Source organism: Dicentrarchus labrax, unplaced genomic scaffold (genome assembly GCF_905237075.1).
Source record: "Dicentrarchus labrax unplaced genomic scaffold, dlabrax2021, whole genome shotgun sequence".
NCBI classification, from domain to species: domain Eukaryota; kingdom Metazoa; phylum Chordata; class Actinopteri; family Moronidae; genus Dicentrarchus; species Dicentrarchus labrax.
Genome location: NW_026136701.1, coordinates 16,677,875 through 16,689,861, shown reverse-complemented (window position 1 = coordinate 16,689,861; position 11,987 = coordinate 16,677,875). Strand labels below are relative to the sequence as shown.

The following is an 11,987-nucleotide window of genomic DNA, read 5'->3' as shown; positions in this document are numbered from 1 at the left end:
GTTATAGTTATTATTTGCAGTACATTTATTTAATTCAGATTTAACACTGAGTACTCAAACATGTTTCCAAAAACTACACATGTACAGTACAAGCAATTACAATCTGTTAGTGCTTTAATAATAATACATAACAGGATCCTTGTAACTGACTAAAAGACTTTTTAAAAACAACACAAACACACAAATCTTTAAGGGACAGTTATTGTATTCTCACTTTTTAAATATCATTGAAAAGGTAGTAAATTCTGTGAGCTCAAGTACTTTGCATAAACATTTTCTTGCAATCAATACAACATTGAAGATCTGGTTACTCTCGATAAACACATCTGCTTTGGAAAAGCAAATACATGCAGTCACTCGTTTAAATATCTAGCCCTTACATATGAATATCCCTGTGATATTCTGTGAATTCCCAGGTAATTGCACCGCATTAACAGACACAAAATGTCTAAAAGGCTGAGTATAACATTCAATACACAATTAATGGTAGAAACATCTGTTTCACAATAATAGATGACGTAAATGCAGTCAAATACAGAGATCTGATGTGAAACAGGTTGTCAGTCTGACCTTAACAATAAATCATTCGCAAACAACCAAGTAGAAGTGAACTTATGTTTGATTTTAGCCAAACCAACTATAATTTGACCGCACATCTTTGATTAAACTTAAACAACACCCCATGGACCACAACGGTCAACAAAGTTCTGTTGTTAATTTTACATAATCAGTGTTGAATATTTAAATGAACTTATAGCAATACTGGACTACAAACATGTAGACATGACCTCATTAATGGTCATTAACTCCAACATTTGCTGCTCCAGGAATCCAAGGCACTGCAAAAGTGCAAAAGGTAACATTTCTTAAAAGGTACAAAAGTAAAACCAAAAAAAATATATCTACCAGAATATTCTGTACTATTTGTTTATGTTTATAGCAAGAGTCTCCACTGAGGATAATGCTTGGATTGGTTAATATTGGTGGGTCAAGGTTCATGATGTGAGGTTCAAGAGAAACGTGATTTTCGTCTACAAAATGACGATGAAATTGTTCATCAGTAAAATCAGTTAAAACCTTCATTTATTGGATTCTGTTCACCATGTATATTGTACACAATATACATCATAAAGCAGTTGTAACACAGCCGTTTGGGACTGACTTACAGTCACATAGCTATACCTACATTTTCCAACTCGTCGCGTCCTAAGAGACCATCTGACTCTAACCATTTATCAAGAAAAAGACTCACAAGGATGAGCCTATTTTCTGATGGGCAGCTTTAAAATGGAATGGTTTGTCAAATGCAGTAAATATACTTCAGGTCAGGATATGTCTCATTTAAGTAGAAATGTCCCCATTTAAGACTAAGAGGGTTTGTTCTTCCAAATAAAAATAGTTCGCTACTGCTGGTTCTGATAAAGGTTATCACTAATTTGAAGAGTAACTGGGTTGCCCACTGATGTGTAGCCGTAGGTCTGAGTTGACACTTTGGTTTTAAAGCTCTGCTGCCCACCCTCGACCCTCTGCACCTCCGAGCAGTATGAAGGCTTCACTTCCAGCTCTGCGTGGCTCACTTGGATGGGGACATGCCTTTCTGTCCTGGACCGGGCTCCGCTGGCTTGGGGGACAGCAGATGAGAAAAGGTTGCTGGAGAGATGCTCTCTGAAGCGACTGAAGAAGCCGCCTCTCTGCCTCGGGGCCGCGACAGGCCGGCCCACGTTGAGGAGCACCGGCTGTCCCACTGTGGACCCCCCAATCTCCCTCTGGAGCACAGAGATCTCACAGGGCTTTTCTGCTTCAAGGTTGTGGGTGTTGGAGGAGCCGTAGGTCTCTCCTTCTTCTGGGACATAATCCTCCAAGTCTTCGAGGGTTAGGATGCGGCCTCCTTGCATCAGAATCTGAGGCTCCTGCTTTGTGAACAAGTTATGATCATCATCTTCATCATCGGGTTCGAAGATGACAGTTTGTTGATCATCCTGGTCCTCGCTGTCCTCCCCAGCTGGAGTGAGGACAGATGAGAGCTCATGTGGCTCTCCGGTGATTCCGGTGACAGAATCAGAGGTGACATTACTCTCCTCTTCTTCCCAGGCGAGCGGCTGGCTGCTGACGTCTCCCTGCAGCTGGGCCTGCTCCACCAGCTTGTTGTTGGAGTTGTTCGTGTTTGGGTTTTCCAGCAGAGATCTTCTGGGTCTGGAGGAAGCGGCTGCACGTTCAGACCCTGCCGGTGAGATACCTCTCCTCCTGGGCAGCCTGGGGGATTTATTGACCTTATACTCAATAACCTCCTCTACCTCAACCCACCTGGGTTTGCTCTCCATGGCCCTGGCTTCAGCACCCTCGGGTTCAGTAACATAGAGGGTCGGGATGGTGGTCTTTCTTGGAGTGGGCATCCTCCTCAGCCTGGCTGCAGGGGGCTCTGGGGTGGAGGTCTCCGAGCGGTGGGCTCCGGCAACTGTCAAGCCAGGGGACCTGTGCCTCCTCATGCGGGGGTTCTTCACCACAGTGGTTATAGTCTCCTCACTGGCATAAAGAGAAAGAGACAGCACAATAAGACAGCTGTTGGAGGCAAATCTATCAACGCTATGTGAGGAGCTGCAGTAATGAAGTTGCCTGTTAAAGTCAGCCCATCCTTTTTATCATCCTTGTGATAGAATCCTTTTGCACTCAGGCTTTAAATAGTACACAACAATGCATACATGGGGCCACAGAAAGAAGCACATACACACATCCTTTTTATCTTTTAGCAGGGCCATACACAGCAAGGCCAAAAATAAACCATTCAGTGCATCTGTATCACAAAGCAAACAACTAGAGGAAATCCATCCTGAAACAAATATCTTTGTAGATTATTGGTGTTGACAAATTATTTCTACGGTCTAAGACAAACATTTTCTAACATTTCTTACTGCAGTAAAACATGTAAGACACGCTTCAGGCACAAAGATAATTTTAGCCTGTTGACACTTACATGATGATGGTTTTCCTTGGTATTCTTGTCTCCTGCTCAGTAACTACGGGAGGAAGCAGAATACATTATATTTAATAGACAAAATAACAGGCTTAGTCTACAAAATTTAGTTCCCCACCCTAGGGTTCTCAACCCCAACTAAGGATCACCAAAGCCTCACAGGTGGTCGTGAGGCATTCTTGATTTAAGGGAGTGCTAGAAAACCTTTTTAGCCTGTAACTTAGCATTTCATTCATTTCTCTGCAGAAAACTAAATGCGTTTGTTATTAAAGTGAAGACTACTATTTTAAAGTTGAAACAACCAAAGAGCCAATATAAAAAAGGGCATGCGTCAGGGAGAAGAAAATACTGAATTTGTCAAAAATGAAGCCTTATAAGTATGTATGATTGTTCAAAATACAGAATACAGAATACTGATTTAGTCAGGAGTCGTCAGCTTACTCAATGGCAGAAAAGGGGCTTAAGTAAAATGGTTGAGAAACACTGATCTACAGTATAAGATGCATTAACTAATAAACTTTATTAAAAGCATTATTATTCAGCCTGAAAAAATTGCATATTATACAAAGAGTCAACAGAGTTCCTACCTTCAATAGTGATGGCCTGCTCACCAGTGCGAGCCACAGCAGAGGGTGGAACTAAATCAGCAGCACATTTAGCACTGCCCAGACGGTTGGACAACTGCAAAAGCAGGGAATATATTTTTAGAGTCCTAAAGATTGTTGTTAATTGACATCAGCTAACTTCAACTCTTGGGTGTAAATACAATTATAAAGCCAAATAAAAGTGATTGAGAGTTGCACAGAATTTCTGCCCACAGGCAATGTTTATACTCCACCCCCTCTACATATTAGTTTAAATGACACTATAATAACATTTGTGATTCAAGTCTGTTTTTTTACCTCACACTCATAGTGTCCCAGGTCTCTCTCTGTCATGTTTTTTATTACCAACACCAGAACCCCACTACGGAGCTCGCTGTAGGTCTGATACTTTTCCTGGTCAGTCAGCAGCCTGCCGTCCTTGAACCACCTTGGCCATAAACAGATACACACAGCCAGAGAAGAGAGGAAGACCTTAACACATGGGGCAACGGAAGTTTCAAAGGACGTCCTGAATTAAATTAAAATGTTGTGTCCATACCTGATCTTGGGGCTGGGGGCACTCTGTATGACGCAGGTGAATTGACCATCCTCACCCGCGACAAATATAGTATTCCTCATTTTATTCACAAAACGTGGCGGCACTACAAGATATATGTCACAATATAATACATGTTTGAACAATATAGAGGTTAGTCATGAGTGCTGGAGTGTGCTGAATCCCTGAAACTCCCTTGTCTAACTTTTAACAGAATAAATTGGTTTCACAAAAATCACACAAAATTCCAAAAAATCAGTTTTCAGTATGACTCATTAATTACATTTTTGTTTGTTGCATTACACTGTAATTATAAATCAAAGCAGTATTTTAGGATACGATCACACTGTATGCCACTTACCTTGAACAGTGATCTTGCCAAGAGTGCTGGCATTGCCAGCTGAGCTTGTGGCAAAGCACATGTACTGGCCAGAATCATCTGCTGTCATGTTATCCAAGATCAGTGTGCAGGAACCATCAGGGTCCTCAATGATGATGTGATGAGGATCTGCCTCCACAGCACGCCCATCTACATCGAACAAGTAATCAGTGCATTGATGAAAAGCATTTGGCCTCAGATGCTGTTTGTATGCTGAAGTTAATCTCTGGTTAAGGGTGTGTACCATTACTCTCATTAGTCTTTATACTGTACAAAAGAGCAAATAGCCTAAAAAGGTGGTGCAGCTGACGTACCCTTGTACCAAGTGATTGTAGGTTTGGGTACTCCAGTCGCTTTGCAGGCCAACTTAACTGTCTGTCCCAGCTCTGCTGTGCAGTTTGCCAGAATTTCATCAAAGTCAGGAGGACCTGTAAAAGGATATTATTATGTTTAGGTTATTAAAGGTTAAGTGTAAAAATATTAAAATACATTCTGATTGATAAAAGAGAGAATAAGATACAGAAAAAGTTGTTTGTTCCACTCACTCCATGCAGGCATGCTGTATCGCTGCTGCAGTTCTCTGAGGTCTCTCAGCCATGAATTCTTGATGGTAACAGTTCGGGCCTGCAAGGTGTACTTCCTCACAGAGTCCTCACGTTCGTGCCAGATCTCAAAGGCACGGTCGTCACCCTCCACTGTCTCATTCACATCAATGTTATTCAACTGCAACAAGATGAAGAATACAGAAAAGACCATTTAGGCTGCAGATCAGGACAGTGAAGAAAAAAATGTTAAAAAGAAAAAATAAGGTGTTATATTAAAAGTCTTGCCTTCATCATGTTCTTAAAGACATAAGCTTGTGTATCAGTGTTGCTGTCTCTCTTGGGTTTGCAGATTATACAGTAGTTCTTAAACAGGAAGACATGGCGGTGGTGACCTCTAGAGGATGTCCTAATTCCTGGAGCTCCTTCCCACACTTGGAAGGGTCCCTGGTTTCAAAACAAAAAATAAATAAATCAACATACATAAACAATCAAACAAAGCCTCTAATCACTGTACTAATCAGGTATGCCACAGTAACTCCACCTACCTGTCTAATTGGCTCTCCTAAAACTTCCAGCGTGGCAGGATAGTTCTCGATCATGGAGACATGGTGTGTATTCTCAGAGCGCTGTGGGAGTGCAGACACCATGGCGTACGCTTCTTCCAGTAGGCAGCAGTTCTGGCCATTTCTTGCCTTGTTTCGAATGAGCTCCTGAAGATGGCGGAGAAGAGATTTAGGGATAAAACTGCTGTAGATATGCAAGTGATCCAAGTTTGTGCATATAAAGCGGTCACCTTGAGGATGGCCTTGTACTTCTGAATCCTGTCCAGCGGTTGTTGGAGGCAGGCGTTGATGCTGCGTACAGGGGGATCTCCAGGGTCTGCAGTGGCTTGCACTTTCTCAGTGTACTCCTACAATGTCATGAAAGGAACATTCTTAATTCTACAGTCAGCCTAATGGTGATGTATTTACAAGCTAGCAAGTACATAAAGTATAAGTATATAGTAATAAGATACCAAAGATATTACAGCTTTAACTAGGTGGGGAAAACAAATGACTTGCACAGTGCACAACCCACCCAGTGCAGCAATAACAGTTCTGGCGTTACCTTGAAGAAGCGGTGGACAGTCTTGTCACTGACTGCAGATTCAGCCTGACCCTGACCAACAAGATACTGGAGGTACTTCTCAAAGCCCTCTTTGCTCTTCAGGAAGCACATGGCTACATCATCATCTGTGTCACAGTCGTTCAATTTTGGGAGGAATGCCCTAAAAACAATAATTGTGGGAAAGTGAATGCACTGCAAATCTTTTAGGACATTTTTCAGAAAGGAGAATCTTCTCCGGGTGTGGAAAACAGATGTTCTTTAACTTCTTTGTTAAAATATCTGACTAAAATGGCAAGTCATCAAGAGGTGAGCTCACTTGCAATGGAAGGACTTGATGTCATCGATGTTCCTGAATATGGTGTCCTTCTGGCTGCTGACATCAGGTGGAGCATCAGGGCTGTCTGTATGCTTCATGTGATGGGTGGTAAAGAAGTCTACCTCTCTTACGAACTCTGATTCACCTTTTATCAGGTCTTGGATCAGTTGGCTAGGGACAAGAAATAGTAGGTTATGACACATCCTTTAGTTCCAGTATTTGCATGGTGAGTGTAGATGTACTTTACTTACAATAATTTCCTCTTGTATTCACCCTCGGACACTTCCTCTACACTTGTTTCTGGAAGATCACCCGTATCAGCAGAGAGCTGGAAGAATACATATTTTTACTATTACTTTTAAAATATTCAAAGGCCTCAAGAAAACAAATTAATACTGATGATAACATTTTAGATGGTATGTTGGTGGATGAGTATACTTTGAGTTTCTTGTCCAGGTAGGCAGGTGAGACCCAGCCTTGGCGAGATGGTGTAGTTTTGGTGGGTTTGGTCCGGACTAACCATTTGAGTGGATGAGCTGAGTCCAAAACCTCAACATACTGTCCCTCCTTTAGAGAGATGGATTCTTTGCTTGCTATGGTGGGGTTGTAGTCAGCCGTTGCCACATAGATGTCAAACATCTGTAAAAGGAAAAATAAAAAATGAAGCACACATATGGTTTCACAAAATGCTGTAATCACATTATATACATCCAGTATGTTGTAATGCTATTTATTCTTACATAATCTGTACCACAGAACTGAAAGTATTGTACAGCACTGCATCATATTGTGCAGGTGTCTCCGTTTTTATGTACCATTCAAGTGCTTACCAGATTAAATGTTTATGTTTATTTCCCCATATCTATGGCCAAGGCAAACACTGAGGTTTATGGTAAAACAGTTCTGGACATCAAAATATCACACTGAGAACTTTCATATCTCACCTCCCCCCTGGCATCCCCCTCATCAGACTCAGAGGAGGAGTCAGCAATGAGGGAGGGAGGACGAGAGCGACCGTGGTGAGGTGATGGAGAAGGGGTCTTGGTCTCGTCGTCACTGTCAGCACCTGGTACGCGTAATGAAGCTGGGGCAGCAATGACGGAGGGAGTAAGTCAGAGGAACACCGGTCAGTAGTGCAAAGAACTAGAGAATGTACCATTAAAATAAGCTATATTTTTAGCTTAGCACTGATATGTAACATAAAAACGTGATGTTCCAGCAAGGAAGGGATTATCATACTTTACTCAACATGAAAAGAAATCAGTTTTTGGCTTTAATATGGTAACAGTTATTAGTACCCACTCCTCCTAGTTTGTCAGAGCTGAGGTAGGACCAATCTCCTCAAAATCCCATTTCAAACAATAAGCCTAACTCTCTGCTGGCATCTACTGGTGCTTATTTACTTGGTAATGTTCCTCAAAGCATGTCATTTTAGATTTTACTCTTAAACAATAACATATGTTTTGAGAAAAGTCCACAACAATCATTTCATTCTAAATGCTTTGCTATGACTATGTTAGTATTAGGACAACATGCAAGAAAAGCTACAGTACAGATAACAGTTATTATCTGAGCTCTCCATATACATGTCTGTCTGTGGGCATGTATTCCAGCTATAATTTGGTGAAACAAATTTCAAACTCATTTTGAAACCCATTTGAAAAAAAAGGGCAGATGAAGCATAAGGAGTTTATAAAGGAGAAAAAGACTTTTGAACTAGAGAAAACTGTTCTTACTCCACCATTATATATAATACATGTTTTTTTCTGTATGTAAAAGGAAATGTAAGTCAAAATTGCTTCCACAAGTCACCTTCTGAGTAATCTAATGCTACAAAATTACCTCAATGTAAAAATGGATATTAATTGTGAAGCTGATGCACTTGGGATACATACTGGTAGTTTTGGGCCAAGATTTCATCCACTGGAGCACTTCGTGATTCTGTAAGCTGTCTGAATAACAAATTCATGATTGGATGAGCATTTAATTGGTTGGGTTGCTAAACTGATGGATGTAAAAGTGGTAAATAAATTATGTCTATATGAAGCAATGAGAGGTTTTAAGTCATATACTCGTGCATAAAGCAAAAACATGCTGAAAAACAAGCACTAAAAAAGCAGGAAATGAACACTTCTTTGTCAAGTTTGGTGTGGACCTTAAATAGGAAATTTAATTCAAAATTAAGTGCTAAAACATTCACAAAATAACACTTTTACCATTCTTGAATAATCAGAATTAACTCACTAGAATCCAACCAAACCTGACTGGCATGTAACAAAACACAGAAGCACTGTATCCAACATGTGGATCCTTTTCATACGTTTGGCATCTTTAGCATAAGTGACAAGCAAAGCCATTCATTATTCAACTGCAGTATCAGTATACGACTATTCTGTATAACATAGCAAAGGATTTAATTCCAACCACAGACAACAACAGGTGATTTTAAGAGAAAGGGTCATCCTCTGGGTGAAGGCATGAAGGCACAACATTTAAATCACCAACCATATGTTATCTGGTCACAGTTAGCTTGCTGGATGTATGATGTCTAATTTCACACTGATTAAAACAATCTGTTAATCTATTTCATCACATCCTACCACCAGGGGTACCCCAGGTAGGGATATTAGTTGGACATGCAGATTGAGTGTTCACCGTTTATTCTAATCTACTACTGTCCTGATCACTAGATTTGAATGTGGTCAATTGCTAACATAATCATTGCTTTATCTTGGTTGAAACCAGACTTGAATATGTTACTTTAAGCTTGGTTTATAGAAACACTTAACAATTTAATCAACTGACATATTCTAACATTGCTCAATATTTTTGCTATGAATTACTTTAAACTGTGAATACAATATAAACGGTCCATAACATAAACTTACCTTGGGTAAACTTTGCTGATACCATTTCAGTGATCTGCGAGGTGAGTTTCATAAGGAATTCCTCTGTGCCTACTTCACCTAAGTAGGGCATTTTACCCTCTTATGGCACACAAAAATAGGAGAGAACACACATTTATGTTACTATAAATATAGACAATAATACATATATATATATATATATATATATATATATATATATATATATATATATATAAATAATATATGCCAGGTATAAGGTGATCTCTCACCTTTTCCCCGGCTAGCCTCCTCTTCTGGAGGACTAACTGTAATCCCAAGAACCCTGAGGAAAATTAAATATTAAATCACATTTTCATATATTTGCATGTATTCAAAATGTACTGTACACTCATCTTTTTTTTAATTTGCAATGCTACTATGAATCTCAAATCTAAAAGAAAAACTTACTCTGAGGGTTTGGACTCTCTCTTTGGTTGTGGTGCTAGGGGAAAGGGGGGAAACACATATATACAATTACAATAAAAGGTGGTAAGAGGTTTTCACTCTAGTTAGTGTTTATGAAGATACTCAAAGGTCAATATATTTTCTGTAAAAACCGCCTAGATGTCTTTGCTTTCCTTACTGTCATCAACCTCGAGGTGGGCAGTGCAGATGGACTGTCCTGCCCTATTTGTGGCAATACAGGTGTAGGCGCCAGTGTATTCTGTGCCCACGTCCATCAAGATGAGACTGTGCTGGCGCCCTGAGCTTGCTATTTTGTATCCCTTGGTATCAGGCTTGATCCACAGGACATCTTCCATTGATTCCTCCTTTAGCCAGGAGACCATGGGAGTTGGAGATCCTTAAAAAGTAAAGGGGAGGATTGAGAGTTTTTAACACAAGATAAAACACACATGGATTAGGATGTCCCCAGGTTACTGTAGGTGTAACGGATGTTAAAATCACAAACCTTCTACTTTTACAGACAGAGTGATGCTGGCTCCTTGTTTCACCTTCCTGTTGCTGAACCTTTCAATGAAGCGGGGTGGCACCAGGGGCTCTTTGGGGTCTGTGAAGACATGGCGTAAAACAAAAGCATAGTCACTTATAATATACTATTTTATAAACTAAAGTAGTTAGTGGTGCCAAGATTGGAGGATAAATATCAAATTACCGTGTTTATCTTGTGGCATAATCTCCCCAGGACCTGTTAAAGAAAAACACAGTTACTCTAAACATCTTGACTGCAAGTTATAATCTTAAAAAAAACGTGAAATACAGTTTTTCAGGCTTTTTTGTTAAGGCGACTATTCAGGCGTTTACATACTCAGAACTATCAGTCGGGCAGAGGAGTAAGCAGAACCAGCCACATTGCTGATGTAAGCAGAGTACTCCCCCATATCCTCTCTCTTCACCTCCAGGATCTCCAAGCTATGAACATCTCTCTTTGATAGCAACATAATCCTTTCTGAAGGTCGCAGAGGCTGGCTATCCTTGAACCAGTAAACTCTGGGTTTGGGGAAGCCTGGGTAGACAAAAGGGACTTCAGTAACAACATTTTCCATAGGCAACTGTCTGTGTCTTTACTTCATTTATACGACTGTTACAATAAGCTGTTATTTGGTTGCCTCAGATGAATTGCCTATAAATATTGCTTAATAAACTTACCCTTTAGTCTGAGCTGCATCTTAGCAATTGGTGCACCTGGACTGACATGAACATCATGAAGCTCCTCCACAACTTGTGGCAGCTGATCATCTTCAGCTACAGACTCAAATGTCTCTGTTTCCCTGCTCAAGGAGAACAGAACAGTACACCTCACAAATTCAGTATTTATTTATATTATGAAAGATATTTATCAATATTTTGTACCATGTAACAGTAAAATCACCTGGACATGTAGCCCTTGGCACTGACATAGGAAGATGTCTCAGTGGCATCAGCGGCAGTGTCATAATCGGAGCTGCAAGACACTGATAGAAAAGATTGATGTACATTATACATGAAATCAGGGACAATTTGTGTGTCAATGTGTGCTTGCATACTTTCTCAATGTGAGGACATTTTGTCCAGTCCACATTTTTTAAGATACTTTAGGATTAGGATTTTGTTTCAGGTTAAAAAGTTTAAGGTTTAAGATGGTTACGGGTTAAAGTAAAATGCAGATGTTAGATACTCTTAAACTGTTATATAACATCAACTAGGTATGTTAACTCTAAATGTAATGAAAAGGTAATATTTTGGTGGCTCTCATTTCTGTGAAATCAGTACTTCAGCGTGCCTGCACCCAGATGTTGGTTTAATGTGTAGCGGAAAAGAGAAAAAGATATGGCTTTGCCAGGCAAAAACTTGACTCACTGTCAACTCTGAGTTCAGCCTTAGTAGCTGCAATGCCGCTGGTGTTTTCAGCTGTGCAACGATAGACGCCCATGTCAGTGGGCAGCACAGTGGTAATGATGAGTTGGTGGCAGCCTTCCTGGTCTTCATTGATCATGTAATGGTCATTCTCCTCCAGCAGTTTTCCATCCTTATACCAGCGAACAGTGGGAGGGGGCTTGCCAATCACAACACAGTCAAAGCTGACTGGATAACCGTCTGGAACATCCTGACTTTGTAGTTCTGTCAAGAAGACTGGGGCAGCTGGATAACAAATATTCAGAAAACCCAAAAGTTTAAAATTACA

At 40.4% G+C, this 11,987-nt stretch overlaps 1 protein-coding gene across 19 annotated transcripts in view; it reads right to left on the bottom strand.

Annotated features, from left to right (window-relative positions):
* Window position 1: 1 nt before the first annotated feature.
* obscnb (obscurin, cytoskeletal calmodulin and titin-interacting RhoGEF b) overlaps window positions 2-11,987 on the bottom strand; it is a 53,762-nt gene continuing 41,776 nt past the window's right edge. For 18 of the 19 annotated variants that reach the window (XM_051403460.1, XM_051403542.1, XM_051403635.1 and 15 more), the window contains 27 exons: window positions 11,663-11,944; window positions 11,196-11,277; window positions 10,973-11,097; window positions 10,632-10,829; window positions 10,479-10,511; window positions 10,275-10,373; window positions 9,948-10,166; window positions 9,773-9,806; window positions 9,595-9,647; window positions 9,347-9,445; window positions 8,354-8,410; window positions 7,403-7,542; window positions 6,897-7,097; window positions 6,710-6,786; window positions 6,459-6,629; window positions 6,143-6,302; window positions 5,829-5,945; window positions 5,581-5,745; window positions 5,321-5,479; window positions 5,036-5,213; window positions 4,805-4,918; window positions 4,473-4,640; window positions 4,115-4,217; window positions 3,874-4,003; window positions 3,559-3,652; window positions 2,972-3,014; window positions 2-2,523 (listed from right to left, as the gene is read on the bottom strand). In XM_051403460.1, the coding sequence (XP_051259420.1) occupies window positions 1,404-2,523; window positions 2,972-3,014; window positions 3,559-3,652; window positions 3,874-4,003; window positions 4,115-4,217; window positions 4,473-4,640; window positions 4,805-4,918; window positions 5,036-5,213; window positions 5,321-5,479; window positions 5,581-5,745; window positions 5,829-5,945; window positions 6,143-6,302; window positions 6,459-6,629; window positions 6,710-6,786; window positions 6,897-7,097; window positions 7,403-7,542; window positions 8,354-8,410; window positions 9,347-9,445; window positions 9,595-9,647; window positions 9,773-9,806; window positions 9,948-10,166; window positions 10,275-10,373; window positions 10,479-10,511; window positions 10,632-10,829; window positions 10,973-11,097; window positions 11,196-11,277; window positions 11,663-11,944 (4,421 nt within the window). In that variant the 3' untranslated portion in view covers window positions 2-1,403. The remainder of the gene's footprint in view (window positions 2,524-2,971; window positions 3,015-3,558; window positions 3,653-3,873; window positions 4,004-4,114; window positions 4,218-4,472; window positions 4,641-4,804; window positions 4,919-5,035; window positions 5,214-5,320; window positions 5,480-5,580; window positions 5,746-5,828; window positions 5,946-6,142; window positions 6,303-6,458; window positions 6,630-6,709; window positions 6,787-6,896; window positions 7,098-7,402; window positions 7,543-8,353; window positions 8,411-9,346; window positions 9,446-9,594; window positions 9,648-9,772; window positions 9,807-9,947; window positions 10,167-10,274; window positions 10,374-10,478; window positions 10,512-10,631; window positions 10,830-10,972; window positions 11,098-11,195; window positions 11,278-11,662; window positions 11,945-11,987) is intronic. The other variant, XM_051403405.1, reaches the window with a different exon arrangement.